The sequence below is a fragment of the Hypanus sabinus genome, chromosome 9, assembly GCF_030144855.1.
Source record: "Hypanus sabinus isolate sHypSab1 chromosome 9, sHypSab1.hap1, whole genome shotgun sequence".
Classification (NCBI taxonomy): Eukaryota; Metazoa; Chordata; class Chondrichthyes; order Myliobatiformes; family Dasyatidae; genus Hypanus; species Hypanus sabinus.
Window position 1 is genome coordinate 123427430 of NC_082714.1, and position 24954 is coordinate 123452383.

General features: G+C 38.8%; 1 protein-coding gene across 6 annotated transcripts in view; it reads left to right on the forward strand.

Moving 5' to 3' along the window:
• The window catches only part of LOC132399771 (RIPOR family member 3-like), a 187369-nt gene that overhangs the window by 147296 nt on the left and 15119 nt on the right, over window positions 1–24954 (forward strand). For 5 of the 6 annotated variants that reach the window (XR_009514068.1, XM_059980503.1, XM_059980502.1 and 2 more), the window contains 6 exons: window positions 3356–3509; window positions 6676–6811; window positions 12717–12878; window positions 16992–17150; window positions 22603–22805; window positions 24110–24193. Coding sequence is in view for 4 of the 6 variants with exons in the window: in XM_059980503.1 (XP_059836486.1) it covers window positions 3356–3509; window positions 6676–6811; window positions 12717–12878; window positions 16992–17150; window positions 22603–22805; window positions 24110–24193 (898 nt within the window). In the remaining 2 variants the exon portion in view is untranslated. Of the gene's footprint in view, window positions 1–3355; window positions 3510–6675; window positions 6812–12716; window positions 12879–16009; window positions 16138–16991; window positions 17151–22602; window positions 22806–24109; window positions 24194–24954 lie in introns of those variants that run through there. The other variant, XR_009514069.1, reaches the window with a different exon arrangement.

Genomic DNA, 24954 nt, shown 5'->3' on the forward strand with positions numbered 1-24954 from the left:
GACAAGTGTCGTGAAATTTGTTAACTTCCATGTCAAATTCTACAACTCTATTTGTGAACTTCTTGGAAACCCACCATTACATTACTGTGCACTTGCTGGATTAGCCATGCACGTTTCCTGGTAAATTAATATCACTTTGTCCGAAGGAACAATTGCAGTTGGTCAGTTCTAGCTACAGTATAGCAAAGGGCGTCATGGAACAGGTTTCAAACTGGTGTTATTATTCCAGCCCATTTAATGTTTTATTAAAACTTAAAATTCCTCTGGGAACCATAACTGCTCCATCAGACTGCACTGACCAGTAATCCCCTCAAGACCTGACCAAGTATCCATGCAATATTTAGCCTCAGTCTTCAAAATTTCAAGGTTGCTTCTTTGCCCTCCTCCCAACAGTGGACTTGGTTCCCTTTGGCCATTGGCTTCCAAATTCTGACTACACACCATCGCTCTAACTTAGCAGGTCACCAGCAGTCCCTGATCGCCAGTCATTCCCTTCTGATCAGACCTGAGCTCTAATTGCTGGCCCTCTTCACTCCTCACTTCAGTACCAGGCCACACCCTGAACATGCTGTAGATGAGGTGAAGGGACACGCCTAATTGACTAGCAGCTTGGAAATTTGAAGTGACAGGCCCATGAACAATACAACTATTCTGTGACATTAAATTGTGCCAAATGATTTCTAAGCAAGTATATTTTAGTCAACATAAATTTGAATGCCAAGGTTATTTAACCTTTTGTTTATCTTATTTTACCTCACAGATGCACATTTTTACATTAGTACAAGCCCTGGTTGCCTTAGTTGGAGGTATAAGGGTTTATTTTAGTTTTTTTTTAATGTTTGCTGTTTGCACAATAAAGAAAACAGGGTTTTTTTCATTATATCTCTGTGTGATTTTGAATTGACATGATCAGTAGCTTTATTCAGAAGGCCTTGGGTTTTCACAAATATATAGATGATTTGAGGTTTGAGTTCAGGTCCTAGTTTGTAAATACATTAAGTTAGGACGCAGAGTGAATTATAAATAAGGATGTAGGAACTTGCAATGGAACGTGGTTAATGAAGTGCAGTATGTGAACAAAATTACGCTGATATAAACTTATGTTTAGATCAGTCTCTTTGGAACCAAGAAAAACAGATTGTGGTGAGGTGCTAAGAGCTGAGGAGGTGCAATATAATGTAGGTATACATATATATGCAGATTACTAAAATTAGTGCAGAGGCTGAAGTGATCATCTAAAAGGGAAATGGTATTTTGGCTTTTCTCATCAAGGAGGCTTAATGCAAAATTGAGGAAGTAATGTTTCAGATGTCCAGAGCCCTGCTCATCCAGAAGCATGAAAACTCAAGGCATATAATTGGTGAGAGGCACTAATACGTAGGTGAGATAATCTTGATGAAGAGTCTCAGCCCAAAACATCAACTGTTTATTCCCCTCCATTGATGCTACATGACTTGCTGCGTTACTCAAGAATTTTGTGTGTGCTCCATGAGGGCCTTGGAATCGGTCCAACAGGATGAAACCAAGGCTTAATCAGTCAACTTATGAAGAGAGGCTACAATTATGAGAAGACAAGTATGAAAATCATTATTTCTACAAGTAACAAGAAACCTAAATTTAGGATTATAATGAAAGTACAGTAGCAAGAGTTAGAGTGGGCTAGTATTTCTTATAACCCAGTATATCTATTTAGGCTTTCCTCTGTACGGTTCAGCCAAACAAAACTTGGCAGAGTACCCCTAGTCATAGTGAGACAACCAGGGCATCGAGCATCAGAGTGAAAAGAATAAATAACATGGTACTTTCTAAATAATCACACTCAAACATTGGAACATTAGTACAAGGAAGAAGGTGGTATCAGGTACAGGAAGAAACTGGAGGTTTCAGAGAGGGTGCGGAAGAGGGTTATCAGGATGTTGCTTGGACTAGGGGTTATGATGTATATGAAGAGGTGGGACAAACTTGGATTGCTTTCTCTGAGGGGGTAGTCCTGATAGAAGTTTATAAGATTATAACAGGCATAGATAAATAGTCAGAATCTTTCTCTCCCAGGGCAGAAGTGTCAAGTACGAGATGATATGCTTTAAGATAAGAGAAGGAAAGTTTAAAGGAGATGTGTGAGGCAGGTTTTTTTATGTAGAGACTTGAAAAGCTTGAAACTGGCTTCCGGGGGAGTGGTAGAAGCAGATAGACATTTGAATATGCAGTGAATGGAGAGATGTGGGTCAGGTGCAGATAGAAGAGTGTTAGTTTAATGCAGCATTGCATTTGGTGCATATTTTTAGCCTGGTGGGCCTTTTCCTGTGCTGCACTGTTCTATGTGCTTTTCAAGAACTAATTACAGATAGTTAAGAAAGAATCAAGTGTTGAAGGAAAGAATTGAAGAGGCACTCATGTCACAACATCCAAAAAGTTATCTGGATGAGCTGTTTCAATCACCAAGGCATGTAAATACTATTAGTATAGATGTTTACCTGGTGGGTGGCATGAACAGTGTAGACCAAGTTTCTGTGCTATGTACCTCTAAAAATGAAAATAAAATTACAATAATTAGCTCTGGTCCAAAACTAGATCAATAATTTGGTGTTTAAAGTGAAATTAAATTGAAAAAAATATATAAGGAGTCAAGAAAACCAAATTAGTAAGACAAATAGATGAGCAGCTGGAACATTACTGAATGCTGTAGATTTGATTCACATAAACTAGGCCACAATAGTTTTTACTACAGTTATATGTTTTTAAATATATTCTTATGTTTTGGTCCCAACTAGGGTTTCCTTATTTTTAATTAAATTCTAAAATATCTTGAGTGCTGTGAGATTCATGAATCATACCAGGATTGAGTGGGCTGTCACATGAAGAGCATTTGACAGCTCTGGGCCTGTATTCATTAGAATTCAGAAGAATGAGGGTTGACCTCATTGAAAGCTATCGAGTGCTGAAAGGCCTTGATAGGGTGGATGTTGAGAGGATATTTTCTATGGTGGGAGAGGCTAATGACACAGCCTCAGAATAGAGGGGCATCTTTTTAGTACAGAGATGAGGAGGAATTTCTTCACCCAGGGAGTGGTGAATCTGTGGAATTCTTTGCCACAGGCAGCTGTGGAGGCCATGTGTATGTGTATCTGTATGTGTATTTAAGGCAGAGGCTGATAGGGCATGGAGGAATAAAGGAGAAGGCAGGAGACTGGGGCTGAGAGGAAAATTGCGGAGCAGACTTGATGGGCTAAATGGCCTAATTCTGCTCCTATATCTTATGATCTTATTTTTAATTAAATTCTAAAACTTAATTGCTTGAATGCTGTGAGAACTGTTTATTCAATTTATTTTTCATTTGTACTCCCTTGTTTTACAGATATGGCACATACAATAAAAGTAATGTTTGTCAGTTTACCAAGAGTGGAGATTTAGGAATTAAGGCAGCAGGATCATTTGCCCTGACATCAAGGAACCTGTGTCTTGATAACATCCTTTTAGCACACCTGCAGATATGCAAGAGGCTTCTACAGGTAGTATTCATAGTATAAGTAATCCTAGCACTATGTTGTCCAGATTTTGGAAATTTACCCTAAATTAATTCATCAAATGGTTATTTGAAGTGTTGAGATATGCTATATTTCCTCTAACAGAATTTGTTTTTAAGAATATGCTCCTATATATTCCTATCTTGAAACAGAGTACCTTACTCAATATATTTCCTCAGGATTCTCCATCCACTTCATTTTTTTAGTATTATCCACTGTCACCTTTATTGCTTTAACTCAGTTGCGATCTTGAAAGATTGCTTCCTTACATTAAGTATTGAAATTCTTAAGTCAGTTTTCAGTCTCTGCCACAAATTCATTATCTTTTCTCCTGATTCCATCCCCCACCCTCCTCTGGCTACCACCTCAAACTGAACGTAAATTTACAACACTGACAATCTACCTGTAACCAAACAGACCTTCCAATCCTTCATTCTTCATTAGCTTCACAACCTCACCCCACTACTTCTTATATCCTCATTTTATCCTCAATCTTTGCCCCTCTACATTTTATATTGAACCATCCTTGGTGAACTTGTCATAGTAATTCCCTCTCCACCAATACTCCATCTTGTCAGTTCAACCTGTTCATTAGTAATTCTATGCTGTTATGAATTAACTCCTATTCTTTCATCATATATGCTCCCATAACCAACATCGGCTTTGTAACTCCAGTGCCGCAAATTCAAACTTCCATTTTGAAGTTTAAATAGTTTTGCATATGAATGATTTTCCAGTTCAGGTTTTCTATGCACAGACTCTCTCTTTGATCCAATGTTGACATTTTCAACATTGTAGTCTGAATTATTTCCCTATATACTTTGCCTCACTTCCTGTGTTATCTCATTTTAAAACCCTCTCTAAAATCTTATCTTTAATTAAGTCCTTTAATTTGGTCATTTGGTCTTGATTCCTAATCTCTGCCTTGGCAGGATATTTTTTGGTCATTATTCCTCTGAGAATTGTCATAGGATATTTGTTATTGCTGATATGGGTGTTGAGAGTTCAGTGAAAATGCTATCAATGTATTCAAATATGAATTCTCTTGTCAGAGTAAAAGGAACCAATGGTGAATGATGTAACAGGAAATATATTAGCAGGAAAATATACTTCTATCCTGGTGGTATAAGACACTTGAATGAACCTTTTTTATGTTAAAGGTGCTCTTGATCTCACAAACTACCACGTCATGGCACTTGCACCTTTTTGTCTTCCTGCTTTGCACTTTCTCTATAACTGTAATTCCGAATTCTGTATTGCTTTCCTCTTTTTACTACCTCTATGCAGTTATGTTTTTAAAACAATCTATATGGCAAGCCTATATGATGTACCTCACACAGCACGTGACAATAATAAACCAATTACAAATTTTACTGGAGGCATATTGCTTTACATGGGTAATTTCCCTGGATGTCCAGCCAATCAGTGATCTGCATGTGATCAGGATGAGCACAACAATTCTGATTTCATCTCATTTTGTTTAAGTGCAAATTTTGCCAGCAATAAATAAAAATCCATTGTGGATCCTATCTTCGCGATTGAGGACGGAGAAAGCAGAGGGAATTTTAGAAAGAAAATGCTCCTTGTGGTGAATTAGAGATTTTTCTGAGTATCAACTCTTCCCAAGCTTTGTAATATAATGTGAGGCCAGATAGGCCTCTGTGAAGTCAATTTTTTTTAATTTGCGATTTTACCAGTTATACTGATAATTACTTGTCCAATGAGTGTTAGAGGCAGAGACAAGTGAAATGCATTGCCTATCCTGTGTTTGGGATAGCTCACTTGACTGGTTATAATGATAGTTATTTGTCCAAACCATCAATAGTTGTGTGGAGCTAGGACAATATGAAATAATCTGTGTCTCTGTATTTGGGATAAGACCATAAGACATAGGAGCAGATATTAGGCCAATTGGCCCTTTGAGTCTGCTCCACCATTCCTTCATAGCTGATTTATCATCCCTCTCAACCCCCTTCTCTCCATAACCTCTGATACCCTGACTAATCAGGAACCTATCAAACTCCACTTTCAATATCGGTAATGACTTGACCTCCATGGCTGTCTGTGGCAATGAACTCCACAGATTTACCACCTTCTGGCTAAAGTAATACCTCCTCATCTCTATTCTAAAGGAAAGTCTTTGAATTCTGAGGCAGTGCTCTCTGATCCTAGACTCTCCCACTACTGGTAACAACCTCTCCACGTCCTCTTTATTTGCATCTTTCAATATTCAGTAGGTTTCAATAAGATATCCCCCTCATTCTTCTAAATTCCAGTGTGTACAGGCCAACAACCATCAAACGCTCTTCACACATTAACCCTTTCATTCCCAGGATGATTTTCATGAACCTCTTCTGGACTATCTCCAATGCCAGTACATCTTTTCTTAGATAAGGGGTCCAAAACTGCTGAAAAACTCCCAAGTATGGATTGACTAATGCTTTATAAAGCCTCAGCATTATACCCTTGCTTTATATTGTAGTCCTATTGAAATTAATGTATTTGGCTTCCTTAACACTGACACTAGTGGGAAGGAAGTGAAGATAGTTCACTTCAGGGACAGCTTTAGAGAAAATTCAGTTCTCTCTTTTGCTTTTATTTAATGTCATCCAGCTGTGTGTTTATATTGTAAAGACTAACTCATCCAAAAAGGATACTGTAACAATCTACTTTCATACATTCGTCTGAAGTTTTCAAAATAGACAAGAAAAATAGTTAGTAAACACCAAAGTTCAGCACATGGCTTGAAGTGCCACTTAAGGCATATACAAGGATAGAGGTTTCTGCTCCTTACAGTCTTGAACTTGAGCAAAAGGAAGGATGTGGGTGTGGGTGTGATGAAAAATGTGAATTTGATGTAAAAGACATGTCATTGTATAACAGAGCAGGCTTGATGGCAGTATGGCTTATTCTTGATCTTATTTCACATGAATTCTATTAACTCTTTAGCTACACTGTTAGGCTACTATTAATGATATAACAATATTTAGTAAAGCTGATGAGCTGGATGAGAATACTGTTTACAAGGTGTATTTTACTATGTATATTTTGCCTATCATCATATTTGGTGTACCTTGCATATTCTTTTTAACTGTGACCTTCACAATATCTTGGTTCCTAAACCTCACAAATAATTTTATTTCCATTTCAGAGATTTTCATCAATTGATTCTGTATTGGTCATTGAGAACTGTATATTAGAGGAACTCTCTCAGCAGATCCAGGTGTTGGAAGCTCTAGCTCCATTCTGTTATGAGAAGTCAGAAAATATTAAATCAGTGGAAGAAGGTTTGTAGAAAATAATCACAATTGTGTAGAATATATCATCACTGAGTTAAGGAGAGAAAGACTCAGAGCAGTTGGTTCGATGACATATTGTTTGCAATGATGCTTAGAATGTATTGACAAGTAGGAAGGATACCAAGGCTAGCAAGCTTTACCAGAATTATAATATTTTGGATTAATTTCCCTTTTTATTTTTGTTGAAAAGTTTCGACAGGTTATAAGATAAAAGACTTTCTTACATTTTATAAAATTTATTGGGCATGTCCTCAACAGCTCTTGTTTGTTATTGTATGACATCACATGCCAAAATGCCATTCTAAAATTCTATTTAATGACTTGTTGTTTATCTTGAATTGGTTGGCTGATTAGCATAACGAAAAATGCCACCATTATTCAACATAGCTCATCTTATCTCAATTTAACATTTATTTATTCATGTTGAAAATTACAGGTGCACAGCACACCTTCAGTTGTAGTAATAACTCCAGGATGAATCAATTAAAAATATAACTTACATTTACACACACAAAAAAATTCTTGCAAATTACAGATGCTGGAAAGCTTGAGGAATACAAAATGCTGGAGTAACTCAACAAGTCAGGCAGCATCAGTGGATGGAAATGAACAGTTGACATTCCAGATGGAGGGTCTCAGCCTGTAACATCGACAGTTTGTTCCCCTTATTGGTGCTGCCTGACATGCTGAATTCCTCCAGCATTTTGTGTGTAGTTTACATTACAGATTTCTCATGCTTTAAAAAATTATGACACAATCAAGTAGATCCAGGAATAAATGAATATGAGCATTTTTTTCTTTTGAATAAGCAGATGTTAAATAGATGTAATACATATACCTAAATGTGTAGGAAACCTATCCTCCGAATCTCAGAAGAGATCAAACCTCGAATTCTGGTAAGGATTAATGGGATTGAGTTTAGGAGCTGAGAGGTAATGTAGCAGCTATATAGGACCCTGGTCAGACTCCAGTTGGAGTACTGTGCTCAGTTTTGGTCGCCTCACTGTAGGAAGGATGTGGAGACCATAGAAAGGGTGCAGAGGAGATTTTCAAGGATGTTGCCTGGATTGGGGAGCATGCCTTATGAGATGAGGTTGGGTGAACTTGGCCTTTTCTCCTTGGAGCGACGGAAGATGAGAGGTGACCTGATAGAGGTGTACAAGCTGGTGAGAGGCATTGATCGTGTGGATAGTCAGAGGCTTTTTCCCATTGCTGAAATGTCTAGCACAAGAGGGCACTGTTTTAAGGTGCTTGGAAGAAGATACAGAGAAGATGTCAGAGATAAGTTTTTTACACAGAGAGTAGTGAGTGTGTGTAATGGGCTGCCAGCAACAGTGGTGGATGTGGATACCATAGGGTCTTTTAAGAGACTTCTGTACAAGTGCATGGAGCTCAGAAAAATAGAGGACTATGGGTAACCCTAGGTAATTTCTAAGGTAAGGACATGTTCGGTACAGCTTTGTGGGCTGAAGGGTCTGTATTGTGCTGTAGGTTTTCTATGTTTCTATGAAAGAGGTTGTGGCGTATGCCTTTTAGTCAATTCTCATTTGTGCATGGGTGTTGGGGTTCTGTTGACTTCTTGTTCCCCTGACTTAGAACAACTAACAATTAAATATAGACCATTCTATTTGCCTTGGGAGGTCTCATACGTGATTCTGACTACTGTTTACATACCACTGGCGGCTGATTATAAACAAGCACTCACGAAACTTCACAATGCTGTCTGAAAACAAGAAACAGCCCATTCTGACACAATCCAAATTATCTCTGAGTCTGAGGCCTCTTTTGGTCAGAGTCAACCATGGATATTGCGTCCTAGCTGTCTAGATACACAAGCCTGGGCAGTACAATATGGAGAGCAAGCTGTTGCCCATGTAGCAAGCTCCCCCTCTTCATGCATTTGATGAACCTAAAGGAATGGCAGAGATCGAAACAATTTGGTACCAGCAAAGTTGCAGGAGTTGCCAGTCAGCATTGAACTCAATGTAGGATTGCCTTAGGCACTCTAGCTCTGGATTTTTCCCTCGGGGGTTTACTCCAGAAGCCTTCTTCATGAGTTGGTATAGCCACAAGGCAGCGGAGGTTTGAGATCAGTATTTTCCTTCTCCCAGATGAGCTGCCAACCATAGCTGACGAGCCCCATCTACCCAAAGCATCTGGTTTTAAGGTGCCAGTAATCCTCAATTGTCCCTTCTCCTGTCAGTAGAAATGATTCCTCCAGGCTCAGTAGCTAAGCCACACGGGAAGACCAGGAGCTGGACTTTGCTGTCAAATGCTATTCGAGACACATGCCATTGGGAGCATTTAATAGGTAGTGAGAGATTGGCCCCTTTAATTCCTCCAGCAACAACAACCTTAAGAAACCTTTCAATTATAGTTGGTGGCTTTAACCAGTCTATTTGAAGAAATCCCTATCCAGTTATCACCAGCACGTAACCTGTTTCACTAGAGGTCTCAACACACTAGACCACTGCTACACCACAATAAAGAATGCCTGTTGCTCCTTTCTGAGACCACATTTTGTCAAGTCAGATCATTTGGTTCTACTTCTGCTGCCTGCATACAAACAGAGCCAAAACAGCAAAGCTCCAGAGAGCAAGACAACTATGAGGTGTTCATGTGAAGCAGAGGAATGGTTATAGGATTGCCTTGAATCAATGGACTGGGCCGTGTTCAAGATACCACCTGAGAACCTGAATGATTCCACTAGGATTGTTACAGACATATTAAAACAGCTGTGGATGAGGGTGTCCCCACGAAATCCTCCAGGGTTTTCCCCAGTCAGAAGCTCTGGATGAATAGTGAAATCCAGAACCTGCTAAGAGCCAGATCAAAGGCATTCAAATCTGGAGATCAAGAATGCTACAAGAGGTACAGGTATGATCTCTGGAAAGCCATCTCTCAGGCAAAGTGAAGATTCCGGACTAGACTAGAATCAACAAGGGATGCTTGACAGCTTTGGCAGGGTTTGAATATCATAACCTCCAATAAAGCCAAATCTTACAACATCGGAGATAGCAGAGCTTTGCTTCCAAATGAGCTCAATGCCTCCTATGCTTGCTTTGACCACTGGAACAGGGAAGAAATATCGCACACCCCCATGATGATCCTTTGGTCTCAGTATCTGAAGATGATGTGTGGGTTGCCTTCAAGAGAGTGAATCCGGTCCAGATGGAGTACCTGGCTGAGTACTGAAGACCTCTGCCAACCAACTGGCTTTGAATGCATGGATATCTTCAACCTGTCGCTCTGGCAGTGTGTGGTACTCACCTGCTTCAAGCATGCTTCAATCATACCAGTGTCCTAGAAAAGTGTGGTAACCTGCTCAATGGATATTTCCCAATAGCATTTACATTCACAGTGATGAAGTATTTTAAGATGCTGTTGTTGAAGCATCTTGGTTCCTGGCTGAGTGATGACTTGGAACTGTTCCAATTTTCCTAATGAAACAACAGGGTTACAATGGATGCCATCTCATTGGCTCTTCACACAACCCTGAAGCATCTGGACAGCAAAGATGCATACATCAAGATAATCTTTATCGATTACAGCTCGGCACTTAACACCAGCATTCCCTCAAAACTTATCAGTAAATTACAAGATCTGGACCTCAATAACCCCTTGTGCAATTTGATCCTGGATTTCCTCACTTGTAGACCCCAGTCAGTTCGGATTGGCAAAAACATCTCCTTCACAATCTCCATCAGCACAGAAGCACTGCAGGGATGTGTGCTTAGCCCCCCTGCTCTGCTTGCTTAACAGCTGTGACTATGTGGCTAAGTACAGCTCCAACACCATATGCTGTTTGCTGATGACACCACTGTTGTGGGCTGTATCAAAGCGGGTGATGAATCAGCATACAGGAGGGAGACTGAAAACTTGGCTGAGTGGTGCAATAACAACAACCTCTCACTCAATGTCAGTAAGACCAAGGAACTAATTGTAAACTTCAGGAGAGGGAAACCAGAGGTTCATGAGCCAATAATTATCAGAGGATCAGGGATGGAGAGGGTCAGTAACTTTAAATTCCTCAGTGTCACTATTTCAGAGGAACTATCCTGGACCCATCATATAAATATAGTAGGAAAGAAAGCACAACAGCGCCTCCACTTCCTCAGTAGTCTGTGGAGATTTGGCCTGTCATCAAAAACCTTGGCAAGCTTCTATAGGAAGTGCGCTGACTGGCTGCATTATGGGAACACCAATGCAATTGAGTGGAAAGTCCTACAAAAGTTAATGGATTCAGACCAGTACATCATGGGTAAAACCCTCCCAACCATTGGGCACATCAACATGAAGCATTGCAGAAGAAAAGCAGCGCCCATCATCAAAGATCCTCACTACCCAGGCCAGGCTCTTTTTTTGCTGCTGCCATCAGTTTGAAGACACAGGTGCCTCAGAACTCAAGATCAGTTACTACCCCTCAACCGTCAGGCTCTTGAACAAAAGGGTATAGCTACACTCATTTAAGGACTCTGATATATTGTTACTTCACACTCGTTATTTTTTATTACTTATTTATCTCTGCATTTGCACAGTTGGTTTGCAGTTCCTAATGTTTACAGTTACTGTTCTATAGATTTTCTAATTATGCCCACAGAAGAATAATCTCAGGGCTGTATGTGGTAACATGTATGTACTCTGATAATAAATTTTATTTTGAACTTTGAACATCAAACGTTTGAATCTGCACAAGGTTAGATATAACACAGTAACAGCTAATCTATTCAAAAGAGAGTAATAGATGCCGTGATGAATGGCAATCTGCAGTAATTAACAATTTTGTGTTTATTAAAATAGAAGTGCGAAGCTCTGGAAAATTCAAGAGGTCAGGCAGCATGTGTGAACATCTGTAGAAAGAGATGTAGACTTAATATTTTGGGTTGATTAGCTTTCTTCTACACATCTTCCACTTCATAGTGATTCCACTGTAGATTTCTGTCTCCCCCGCACCCCAGAGTTTGGTGGTCTATCAAATATATCCAACAGAGTAACAGCGCATCTCATTTCTTAACTCTTACCTAATGAGTTTGGTCTTTACCACTCAAGAACATCCTTCCTTCACCAGCATCATAAAACCTTCTCTAATTAAAACTGCGCCCTCCCTTTTCTCTGTTTCCTAACTACCTCAAAGTTTTCAAGTGCACTTTGTGAGTACTAGTTTCAAGATTCCTACACGCTTCTCTTGGATAGCTGCTTACATACTGTGTGAAATCCTCTGACACCTAAGATGATCGATGCCCACATGGTATGATCCAGGACAATTTCAGCCTCTACCAAATGCTGCACCTGAGCTCAGAAACACTGATTTGGAGCATGAAGAGCTACAGTGCCTATAAAAAGTATTCACTCCCACCCCCCCCCCCCAAAGTTTTCAGGTTTTATGTTTTACAACATTGAATCACATTGAATTTAATTTGGATTTTTTGACACTGGTCAACAAAAAAAGGCTCTTTCATTATCAAAGTGGAAACAGATCTCTACAATGACATAGAGGACCATGATCGCCTACATCTTTGACACAACACATGATGATGATGATGAATTATGAAAACCATTTGTGAAGTGTTTATAATTCTTGAGCTATTACATAATGGAGGCACTGTTGCAATAGATGGTATAAGGTCATTTAACTTCAGGAGACATTTTAGAATGTAAAAAATAATCTATTTCCCCTTTAGCTCTATTAAATTCCTTAAAAAGTTGAAATCCCTGATAATTTGCTTCCAGATTTAAATATTAAGGATGTTATTCTTCTTGATAAGAGAAATAAATTATCATTATGAAGTAATAACAGTGCTGGAATTAGTAGAACAGAAAAAGAGCAAATTGAGATGCTTTAAATTATTCTCAAAATTCCTTATAATGCTAATTCTAACTTCTTTTGTTTCAGTCATTCCAAGATCAAAGAATATCAAATCAGTCCTGTCATTCTGGGGTAAATGTACAGAAGGAGAATGTATTTTACATTTATCAGCTGAACAGTTCCTCACACAGCTGAGAAATAGCTATACACAGAAAGTGACTGCAAAATACCCAGGACAGACAGAGAGAGGTAAGCTACATACAGTATAACATGCCTGGTTGATTATCCATATGAGGTTTTTCAAAATATACATTTTGTAATCTTAATGATTGCTATGTGAATAATTTAATAAGAAATATAACAATTAGGGCCATTCAGCCCCTCTATCTGTTCTGTTAGTACTGATTTTCCTGCCCTGTCCCAATATTCCTTGATTCCTCTCATCATAAAGCACAGAGCAATACAGCAAGGCTACATGCCCTTTGGACCAATGAATTCACAACAAGTACAAGGTCCACCCAGATAGTCCTAATTTCCGGCATTTGGCCAAGCTGCCTCAGGGCCCCTCCCCTCCATGCACCTGTCCAAGTGCTTCTTCAATGCTACTATAGTGCCTGTCTCAACCACTGCCATGCATGCTGGAACATGTCCTGGATTTTAGGCAAACAATTGAGCTGGATGAGATACATAAAAATTGGTTAATCTTAGGAAGACCAGAATTTATGTAACATAACTTGGACCAAATAGTAAGCTTTGTTCCAATTTCTGTGATCATTTAATGACTTTCAACAATTCTTTGAGAGCAAAAATATACTAAAATTCTCCCCATTCTAATTTCTTTTTGTCAGCAGTTTATATACTCTTGATAAGCCTGGATGTATGGCTCCTCATGTAATATAATCTGATAATTATGGAAATACTAAGCAGGTGAAAATCATCATGTAGACAGCAGATCTGGGTGATAAAAGCAAAAAAATTGCTAAACCTTTAAACTTTTTATGGAGCACTAATTAAAGATCGAAACATGTACACCACATTGCAAGTTGAAGCTGAAATACAAACATGAAAACAGAAGTAGAATTCAACCAGATGACCCCCTAAATGGTGTTCTGACATCCAATAAGATCATGGTTGATCTAACCTTATCTCAATAAAGTTTCCCTCTTTTTCCCCATATCCCTAGATCCCTTCTACGTCAGCTGTTGCTGATTTATGCCTTAAACATTCAGAATAAATTCTTCTTCACCTGTTTCTGAAGTGGCAATCTCCTACTCTGAATCTATGTCCCCAGTTCTAAATGAGAAATACCCTTTCAGCATCATGGGCTTGAATAAGCTATTCAGTGAAACAGACCACGTGCAGGGATTGCAAGTGTTATATGTTCTCTCGTGCAATTCTTTTGACTCAACAAACTGTACTGTTACATGGGAGTTGCTCATCTTCCTGATGGCTTTGGGAGAAATTGCAAAAGCTACAAAATATATACCACCACCATATTATGTACAACAGAGAATTTTACATTTAGTGAGACTGAGAAGGTGTTATGTTAGATTACATTAACAATATATATTGGATTCCAGTTAATTGGAACACATCGGGACCAGTACATTTTGGCCCAATTAAGCAGTTCCCCAGCTAGCCAAAGTTTCATGGAAGTATATAACAAGATATAAAAAAAACAAACTACCATTTAACTGAGTAACTAATTATGTATTTAAATTAAAAACAGAACAAATTAGAACACTGACAATACTACTACAGTACTATAAATTTGTGTATTAGTTCCTAACTGTTATTGACAGAGGTAGTAATCCAGTGAACACTGACACAAAATGCTGGAAGAACTCAGCAGGCCAGGTAGCATCTGTGGAAAAGATAATAGTTGATGTTTCAGGCCGAGACCCCGCGGCATGCCTTGTTCTTTTGATTTGACTGTAAACAACAACATCAGCACAGATACCTAGTGCAGATAATGGATTGCCTTCATACAATAGTTAAGCAGCAGAGTGTTCCAAAAAAAATGGAGGGAATTCATGCAATTCTCTTGAGTAGTTTTGTTCTTTAAGAGTTTTGGCCCAAAAATGCGGCTGCTCCAGTTAGCTGATGGCCCAAATTGGATCCAATGTAAACAGCTGTAAGGATAATTGTGATAAAAGTTTAACAATAAATTAGTGAGAAAATAAATAGCTAAATAGATCATTTGTATTTTTGCAGCTTCTTTATTTTCTTCTTGCTCAGTTCTATCAACCCACTACAATGCCATCCCTGTATGTCTTAGGGGATAATGTCATGAATATAGCCAACTAAACAATCTTCTGGGACACAGAACTCTGAAGCTCCACAGATTTTTTGAAACACCTTAACCCAATCCTTAATCTAAAATCAAGCCAAGGGATATGTCAATGTTCAAGACTAAAATTGATTAGTCTGTATTGGATAATTAGATTATATGTCATTAAAAAGACACAAGTAGCTAATGTCTCCAATCATATGGTAAAATCAAACGAATACAATCTCTCCCCATTCAGAAAACTGACCTGCTCTTGTCCCATGTCACTAATTAATCTTCTCTCTTTAGTAGAGTTCAGATTTGCAGAAACAGCTGACTGCATTGATATTTACGGTATTATAGAGAGCCTTGTGTAGGAATCATGACAACACGTTTGGATTTTGATCCCTCATCATTTAGAACATAAGGAATAGGAGCAGGAATAAGCCATTTGGCCCATCGAGCCTGCTCCACCATTCAATAAGATCATGGCTGACCTGGCCATGGACTTATCTCCATCTATCTGGTGCAGCCTCACCAGATGCAGCATATCCTCCCTGCTCTTAAGTTCAATCCCTCTAGCAATGAAGGCTAACATCCCATTTGCCTTCTTAATAGCCTGCTGCACCTGCAAACCAACCTTTTGTGATTCATGCAAAAGCATTCCTAAGTCCCTCTGCACAGCAGCATGCTGCAATTTTTTACCATTTAAATAATAGTCTGCTCTTCCATTTCCCTTCCAAAGTGGATGGCCTCACATGTACCAACATTGTATTCCATCTGCCAGACCCTTGCCCACTCACTTAACCTATCTATAACTCTCTGCAGATTCTCCGTATCTTCTGCACAATTTGCTTTTCCACTCAGTTTAGTATCATCAGCAAAATGAGATACACCGCACTTGGTCCCCTCTTCCAGATCGTTAATGTATATCGTGAACAGTTGCAGTCCCAGCACCAACCCCTGCGACACACCGTTCACCACTGATTGTCAACCAGAGTAACACCCATGTATCCCAACTCTCTGCATCCTTACCTTATGGGTAAGTCTTTTATGTGACACTTTATCAAATGCCCTTTGGAAATCCAAGAAAATAATATCCATTATCCAGTGGCTAATGGACTGGTGCAGAGCCTACAACCTGTCTCTGAATGTGAACAAAAGAGATGATTGTTGACTTCAGGAGGGCACGGAGCGACCACTCCCCGCTGAACATCGACAGTTCCTCGGTAGAGATTGGTAAGAGCACCGAATTTCTTAGTGTTCACCTGACGGAGAATCTCAACTGGTGTCTCAACACCAGCTCCATAGCAAAGAAAGCTCAGCAGTGTCTCTACTTTCTGCAAAGGCTGAGGAAAGTCCATCTCCCACCCCCCCATCCTCATCACATTCTACAGGGGTTGTATTGAGAGTATCCTGAGCAGCTGCATCACTGCCTGGTCCAGAAATTGCACCATCTCCGATTGCAAGACCCTGCAGCAGATAGTGAGGTCAGTTGAGAAGATCATCGGGGTCTCTCTTCCTGCCATTACAGACATTTACACTACATGCTGCATCCTCAAAGCAAGCAGCATTATGAATGACCCCACACACCCCTCATACAAACTCTTCTCCCTCCTGCCATCTGGGAAAAGGCACCGAAGCATTCGGGCTCTCACAACCAGACTATGTAACAGTTTCTTCCCCAAGCTATCAGACTCCTCAATACCCAGAGCTTGGACTGACACCTTACTGCCCTATTGTCTTGTTTATTATTTATTGTAATGCCTGCACTGTTTTGTGCACTTTATGCAGTCCTGGGTAGGTCTGTAGTCTAGTGTAGTTTTTTTTTCTATGTTGTTGTTTACATAGTTCAGTCTAATTTTTGTACTGTGTCATGTACCACCATGGTCCTGAAAAAACGTTGTCTCATTTTTACTATGTACTGTACCAGCAGTTATGGTTGAAATGACAATAGAAGTGACTTGACATATGAAGACATATTCCACGTTAACTTAGTCAGTATTGCGCTTTCACTTTTTATTATTTTCATTTCATATTCTATTAAAACATGTTAATAAATTTAATGTTAATCATTCTCATGTTTTTACAAGTATTCAGAACACTTCTGCACCAGATTGTCAGCTGTTGTGAATTACTGCCTTGCCCTAATGTTGCAGAGGAATCGGTGACAGTCTTCCAGTTTTTCAACTATGTTAAAAAGTACAATATTACTCAGGTTGGAACTCATCTGATTAGCCTTGCAAAGGAAGGTAAGAGGAAATGTATTTCCCTGTATAGGAATTTGAGTGTGTGACTGATCAAGGGGCAAAACAGAATTATGAACTAAAGCAGTAACCTCATTGACACAGAACTAGCAACTTGTTGAAGACAGTAGACAGCTGGAGTAAGTGTGTATAAATAGACCATGTGCTTTAGAGCCACAGCGTAGTAGCACTTGGGCCAAGTTATAAACTCATAAACAAACTTTGGTAGATTGAGACAGACTTCTAAAATATACCACATTGAATATCATAGAATGTTAAACTTCCGTTGTGTTATCTAACTAGTATTATCAGTTGTTCAGTGTTTTTATGGTTTATGTTCTTGGCATACCTATTTGGTGATCTCTTAATTATAGTAATAAATTCAACCAAAAACTGTCTTTTCCAGTTGAAACCAGCAATGTTATCTAGGTTGGCTCAGAACTCAGATACTACACGTGGCATAATTTTTACTTTACAAGATATTTGCAACTCAGTGAAATCTAATCATATACAATCTGTGGCACAGAGGTGTGAAAACCACAATAGAAGAAACTGAATGTTTACAAAAGAACTACGTTTTAAAAAATGTTAATTTGTTCATGTTGTTTTTACATTGATCGATTTGAAGCACTGTACAAATATTGTATGATTTTTCTTAGCATTAGCCAAGTGAATAACACAAATATAAACATAACAGATGCAGTTGTGGGAAATACAGAGCTATACACACAAAATGCTGACTGAACGGTCTCAGCCCAAAACGCCGACTCTTTATTCCTTTCCACAGATCCTGCCTGATCTGCTGTGTTCCTCCAGTATTTTGTGCGTGTTACTCTAAATAACACAAACAAATTTTATATTTGTTCAAATGTGTAAATATACAAGTTAAACCCTACAACTCTATAATTAGATAATTTATATGAAAGATGTGGCTGCAAAGTTCAGTGTAAAGTAAAATTTATTATCGGAGTACATGCATGTCACCACATCCGACCCTCAGATTCTGTGAGCGTACTTATCAAATCTATAGAATAGTGACCGTAAATAGGATCAATGACAACAAACCATGCAAATGCAAATATAAGCAAATGGCAACAAATAACAAGCATGAAATAACAAGATAAAATGTCCTTAAAGTGAGACCATCAGTTATGGGAACACCAGAAGTAAAATAAATGTTCAAGAGTCTGATGGTTGAGGGGTAGTAACTGTTCTTGAACCCAGTGGTGTGAGTCCTGAGGTACTTGTACCTTCTACCTGATGGCAGCAGTGAGAAAAGAGCATAGCCTGGGTGGTAAGAAACTTTCCTGCAGCAATGGTTCATGTAGATGTGCCCAGTAGTTGGGAGGGTTTTACCCATGATGTACTGGGCTGAATCCACTACTTTTTGTAGGATTTTCTACTCAAAGGCATTGGTGTTCCCATACCAGGTCGTAATGCAGCCAGTCAGCACACTTTCCACCAGACATCATTGTAAGTTTGCCAGAGTTGTTGATGACACGCTGTATGTCCGCAGACACCTGAGGAAGTAGAGGTGGTGTTGTGCTTTCTTTGCAATTGTATTTATATTTTTGGATCCAGGACAAGTCCTCTGAGGTAGTGACATCCAGAAATTTAAATTTACTGCCCCTCTCAACCTCTGATCCTCCGATTGGTTATAACATGCAAGTTTTTTTAAGATTTGGCAATTAAAAGAAATCTAATGATCTAAGATTGATATTTGAGAATTAACATAGATTGTCTCGGAATAGTAGAAGTAACTTTACTACATTTGTATAGCTGGTGTTAAATTAAAAGAGATTAGGGAAAGCTGAAACAGTCTCAGTCTTTAGAACAAAATTCTTGGAGATAGATAATGTTATTCTCCATTGGGATTAACATTGAATGGTGATCAGTATAACTTTATGTGGCCAGTATAGCTTTGGTATTGGTATCAGTATATTATTGTCACATGTATGAAGATACATTGAACAGCTTGTCTTGCATACTGTTCATACAGATCAAATCATTACACAGTGCATTGAGGTAGAACAAGATAAAATAATTACTACACAGAATAAAGCATAAAACCTACAGGAAAAAGTGCAGTGCAGGTAAACAATAAATTGCAAGATCATATCAAGGCAGATTGTGGTCAAGAGTCCATTTTATCGAACAAAAGATCAGTTCAGGAGTTTGATAACAGTGGGCCAGAAGCTGTCCTTGTGCCTGGTGGTAGTGCTTTCTGGCTTTTATGTCTTCTACTTGATGGGAGAGGGGAGAAGAGAGAATATTCGAGGTTAGTGGGATCTTTGATTATTTTGACTGCTTTGCTGAGTCAGTGAGTACAGGCGGAGTCCATTGATGGGAGGCTGTTTTCAGTGATGTGCGGAGTTGTGTGCACAACCCTCTGCAGTTCTTTGTGGTTACGTGCAGAGCAGACACCATAGTGAGTCGTTGACCATCCAGACAGAATGCTTTCTGTGGTGCATACATTTAGATGTGTGCTGACATGTGGAATCATGGAGTCATAGAGCACTACCACACAGAGAAATGACCCTCAGCCCATCTAGTTTGTGCCGAACTATTATTCTGCCCAATGAACTGCTCATGAACTATAGTCCTCTCTTACACATACTTATCCAAATTTCTCTAAAATGTTGAAATCGAACTTGCGTTCTCGACTTATGTCAGAAGTTCATTCCACCCTCTGAGCAAAGAAGTTCCCCCTCATGTGCCCGTTAAATATTTCACTTTTCACCCTTGACCTATGATCCCTATTTCTAGTCTCATCTAACTTCAGTGAAAAAAAAGATTGTTCCCATTTACCCAGTCTAAACCCCTCATAATTTTGTATACCTCATATTAAATCTCCCCTCATTCTTTTATGGTTCAGGGAATAATCCCCTAACCTATTCAACCTTTCCCTGTGACTCACATCCTCAACTTTGAGGAATATCTTTGTAAATTTTATTTGTACTCTTTCAATCTTATTGACTTGGATAGGCTGAGTGAGTGGGCAGATACTTGGCCGATGACGTTTAATGTGAATAAGTGTGAGGTTATCCACTTTGGGAGTAAGAACAGGAAGGCAGATTATTATCTGAACGTTGTAGAGTTAGGTAAGGGAGAAATACAAAGAGATCTAGGAGTACTTGTTCATCAGTCACTGAAGGTGAATGAGCAAGTGCAGCAGGCAGTGAAGAAGGCTAATGGAATGTTGGCCTTTATTACAAAAGGAATTGAGTACAAGAGCAAGGAAATTCTTTTGCATTTGCACAGGGCCCTGGTGAGACCTCACCTGGAGTATTGTGTACAGTTTTGGTCTCCAGGGTTAAGGAAGGACATCCTGGCTATAGAGGAAGTGCAGCGTAGATTCACTAGGTTAATTCCTGGGATGTCCGGACTGTCTTACGCAGAGACGTTAGAGAGACTGGACTTGTACACGCTGGAATTAAGGAGATTGAGAGGGGATCTGATTGCAACAAATAAGATTATTAAGGGATTGGACAAGATAGAGGCAGGAAATATGTTCCAGATGCTAGGAGAGTCCAGTACCAGAGGGCATGGTTTGAGAATAAGGGGTAGGTCATTTAGGACAGAGTTAAGGAAAAACTTCTTCTTGCAGAGAGCTGTGGGGGTCTGGAATGCACTGCCTCAGAAGGCAGTGGAGGCCAATTCTCTGGATGCTTTCAAGAAGGAGCTAGATAGGTATCTTATGGATAGGGGAATCAAGGGATATGGGGACAAGGCAGGAATTAGGTATTGATAGTAGATGATCAGCCATGATCTCAGAATGGCGGTGCAGGTTTGAAGGGCCGAATGGTCTACTTCTGCAGCTATTGTGTATTGTCTATTGATATCCTTCCTGTAGGAATGTTACCAGAACTGCAAACAATAGACCTCACTAACACCCTATATGACATTCTAACTCCTGTACGCAATACTTCGGTCTATGAAGGCCAATGTGCCAAAAGCTCTCTTTATAACCCTATCTACCCAAGACACTACTTTCAAGGAATTATGGATGTTTGTTTTAAAACTATGGAAATTAAATTTATAAAACTAAGCAAATATGTTTCTCCAGTCCACTATGTGAGTGTCTTGGTTTTAAATAACAGAAAATTCCTTTAAATTACTTGAAGAGTATACCAGTATTAATAAAACTTATTAGGTTGGATAAATATTAATGATATATTCAAAACTCTCTGTATAATTTGCTTTAACTCAAACCAAAAATAGCTTAAATTGTCTTCACAGTCTCACAAATTAACACCATGAATGAATGCTCACAAGGGTATGATTGACTAATTTCCAGAGCAGTTGTGTTTCAAACTAGTAGAAAAGATATGAAAATTCAATTTGGGTTACACATTAATCACACTTGAAATTCCATGATGTTTTGTGCTGAATGTGTTGATTACAGGCGAACTGCACCAGAAGAAAACATTACAAGTTAGCAGAAGCTCCAGGCCAATATATTTAGTAATAGTTGTGTTTATAATCCCCATTTTGATCCATTTCCACATTGTGCAGACACTCAAAGCTTTTGACTTCAGACATTTGGTCACCTAATTTAACATTATCTTCTTTAAATACTTTACCGTCAAATGACACTGGTCTGAAGCATCATGGAACATTCTTATATATTAATGATGCTTTGTTTCCCACCCCCTCCGGTCTTCTCCTATCATTTCACATTTCCCCCTCCCCCCACCTCTTTCAAATCTCTTACTATCGTTCCTTTCGGTTAGTCCTGACGAAGGGTCTCGGCCCGAAACGTCGACAGCACTTCTCCCTATAGATGCTGACTGGCCTGCTGTGTTCCACCAGCATTTTGTGTGTGTTGTTGTTTGAATTTCCAGCATCTGCAGATTTCCTCGTGTGTGCTTTGTTATTGTAAGTTTTGGTATACCAGTATGTGGACAGAAACATTGGAATGTGATTACCAGGAGGAATTAGTATAGGTGAAATCTTTGATTTTAGAAATGATCACATGATGGGAAATGGGCTGTCATTGATAAAATTATGACATTCCCAGTGGTGAAAATAAAAGTGAATGAGCCAAAAGAACTACCGTGGGGTGGCACAGTAGTGCAGTGGTTAGCACAGCGCTTTACAGTACAGGTGACCCGGGTTCAATTCCTGCCACTGCTTGTAAGGAGTTTGTACTTTCACCCCATGACCGTGTGGATTTCCTCTGGGTGCTCCGGTTTCCTCCCACAGTCCAAAGGCATACCGGATGATCAGTTAATTGTTCATTGTAAATTGTTTTGTGATTAGGCTAGGATTAAATGGGGAATGCTAGTCAGCTTGAATCGAAGGGCCAGAAGGGGCTATTCCACACTAGATCTCAGTAAATAAATAAAAAGAACTTCTGATAAGTTGCACATAACAATATCCAGAATACTTAAAGGTTTTATATATTTTTAATAAAACTATATTTTCATATTGCTTCTTTGGGTCTTTATACTTTTAGTATTTCTGCCTGAAGCACTACATTCTACAAACAAATATAAGGCACTGAGAAAGTTAAAAGAAAAGCTGGTCTCAGAACTGCAACCTCTTCGTCAAACATTACAGTCCATCAGTTTTCTTCAGTTGGATGAGAACCCCAAAGTCGCTCAAACTGCGACATCCTTTCTTCGAAGTGCTTTAGCAAACAACGTATTTAGAACAAAGGTAAGCGTTATTATCCTCATGCTATGAATAAAGAAGTCTTAAAATACTTTTTGGTGATCTAGCCTGATTCTTGAATGTTGTTAAGTAAAATAGCAAATCATGAATAGAATTAAGATTTGATCCATGCAGATTTATGCCTTGAATGTACTGTATACTCATAATGTAACTATTTGCACACTTTAACCTCCACATGAAATAAAAATGCCTCTCTTAATGGGTGAGTAACAAAATACAAAGGAAATCATAAAATTAAAAAATACATTTGCACAGATAATTTTAAATAAGTAAAATGTTTCAAAGAGATATACTAGAGGAACAAGATAGGATTAAGCAGGATTAAAAGGATGTGGTGATAAAATGATATATTAGTCACATTCCTCATTAAGGTATAACAGTGGATTTAGAAAGAAACGGAAGCTTTCAATATCATTAGAACTAACACATGGGCCAGATTCTACTGAAATAGTGGAGAGCAACTAAATAATACATCTAGTTAATCATGTAGAAATTAACAAGTAACTTTTAATGAATATCCATAGATTGCTGCTCGCTGCTCTACCAATATTTTGACAGCTTTGTGAAAAAGCCTTTGCAAGTTTTTCATGATGTTACTGCTTTTTCACATACTTCACCTAGTATATTCACCACAGAAAATTATGTACAAGCATTTTTTGTTGATATGATTGATATTGGCAGCTAATCAATCACTTTTGCCATGAAACCAAACGATTACTTCTAGTGCCATTCCTAATTGTTTTGAAAAATTAAACTTGTCACTTCTTTTCTTTTTATTCCTTATCTATTATCTTTGTCTCTTTAGTTTCCATTTGTACCTGATTTGACAACAAGCTTCCTTGTCTACCCAAGGAAGACAAGCTTCCTCGTCTACCTGCTACCCAAGTCTGTTAATCTCAATGACTATAAATCACAGTGCTTCGTATGTGGTTTACCAGTAACTCTGGAACTGTACAAGTGAATGTATCAAGGGCATAGGCTTCCTTAGCAGCTCGCCTGATAAATGTGAGGTTATGCATACACAGGCGCAAGTTTTTGTCCTTAAGTATACATGTGTTTGTCTATTCCTCCAGAAGTGAATTGTAATTTATCTTTCCCTACCTCCTGCCCAGTTAATCCCTCCTGTTTTCCCTTTTTACCAGTTTTGAGGAAGAGTCTTGAACCTGAACTATTAACTCTGTTTCTCTTACAATAACTCTTAGTGCGTATTTGTGCTGTGGATTCGATATAATTAACCTAAATGTAATTTTAATGACTCATAACTGACTAACTAATTGTATATTTCTTAGGCTTTGGCCTACTACACAGAAATCTTGCAAGAAAGAGACATACAACAACGAAGAGCTGCCTGCCTGGCACTTAAGCAGCTGAAGGTAAATTGGGATCTTGTGCTAGTACCAGTAGCATTAACATATCTCTGGCAATCATACACCATAAATCCAGATGGATTTTCAAACTGTGAGAAGGATATAAAGCCTTCAAAAGGCTATGAAAAGGTTAAGTAAATAGACAAGAGATATAATGGAAGAAAATGTGAAGTTTAGAAGATTGAAGAAAAGTAAATTATTATTAAAACTAAGAGACTGTAAAATGTGGTGCAAAGGTATCTGGGTGTCTTTGTACATGCAATAGAAAAAAGTCAGGAATTGAAGATATTTTAGAAGCTGATGGAATGTTGTAAATGATACAGAGTTTACAAGTAAGAACATTTTCATACAGAGTGCTGCTGAAATTGCCATAAGAGTAGCACACGTGATTGTGTCACCATAATTAAGGATTGACTTCCTTGCCCTGCAAGCAGCACAGACCAGGTTCCGTAGGTTGATTCCTAAATTAAAGCAGATGACGTAAAAAGGGTAGAATTTACACGGTAAGCAGTAGGGTACTGGGGAGTGTGTAGGACAGAGGGATCAGGGAATACAGATCAGTAATTCCTTAAAAGTGGCATCACAGGTACTAAAGTCAGCAGAAGAGAGCAGTGTCAAGGTCATTATTAGATCAGCAATGATCATATTGAATGGCAGTACAGGCTTGAGGGGCTTAATTCTTCTGGTTTTGCTTGAACTAAAGTTTTAGTACACAAAACATGACATGCCTATAATTTTTTTAAAGTCAATATTGTCAATTTAAGGGC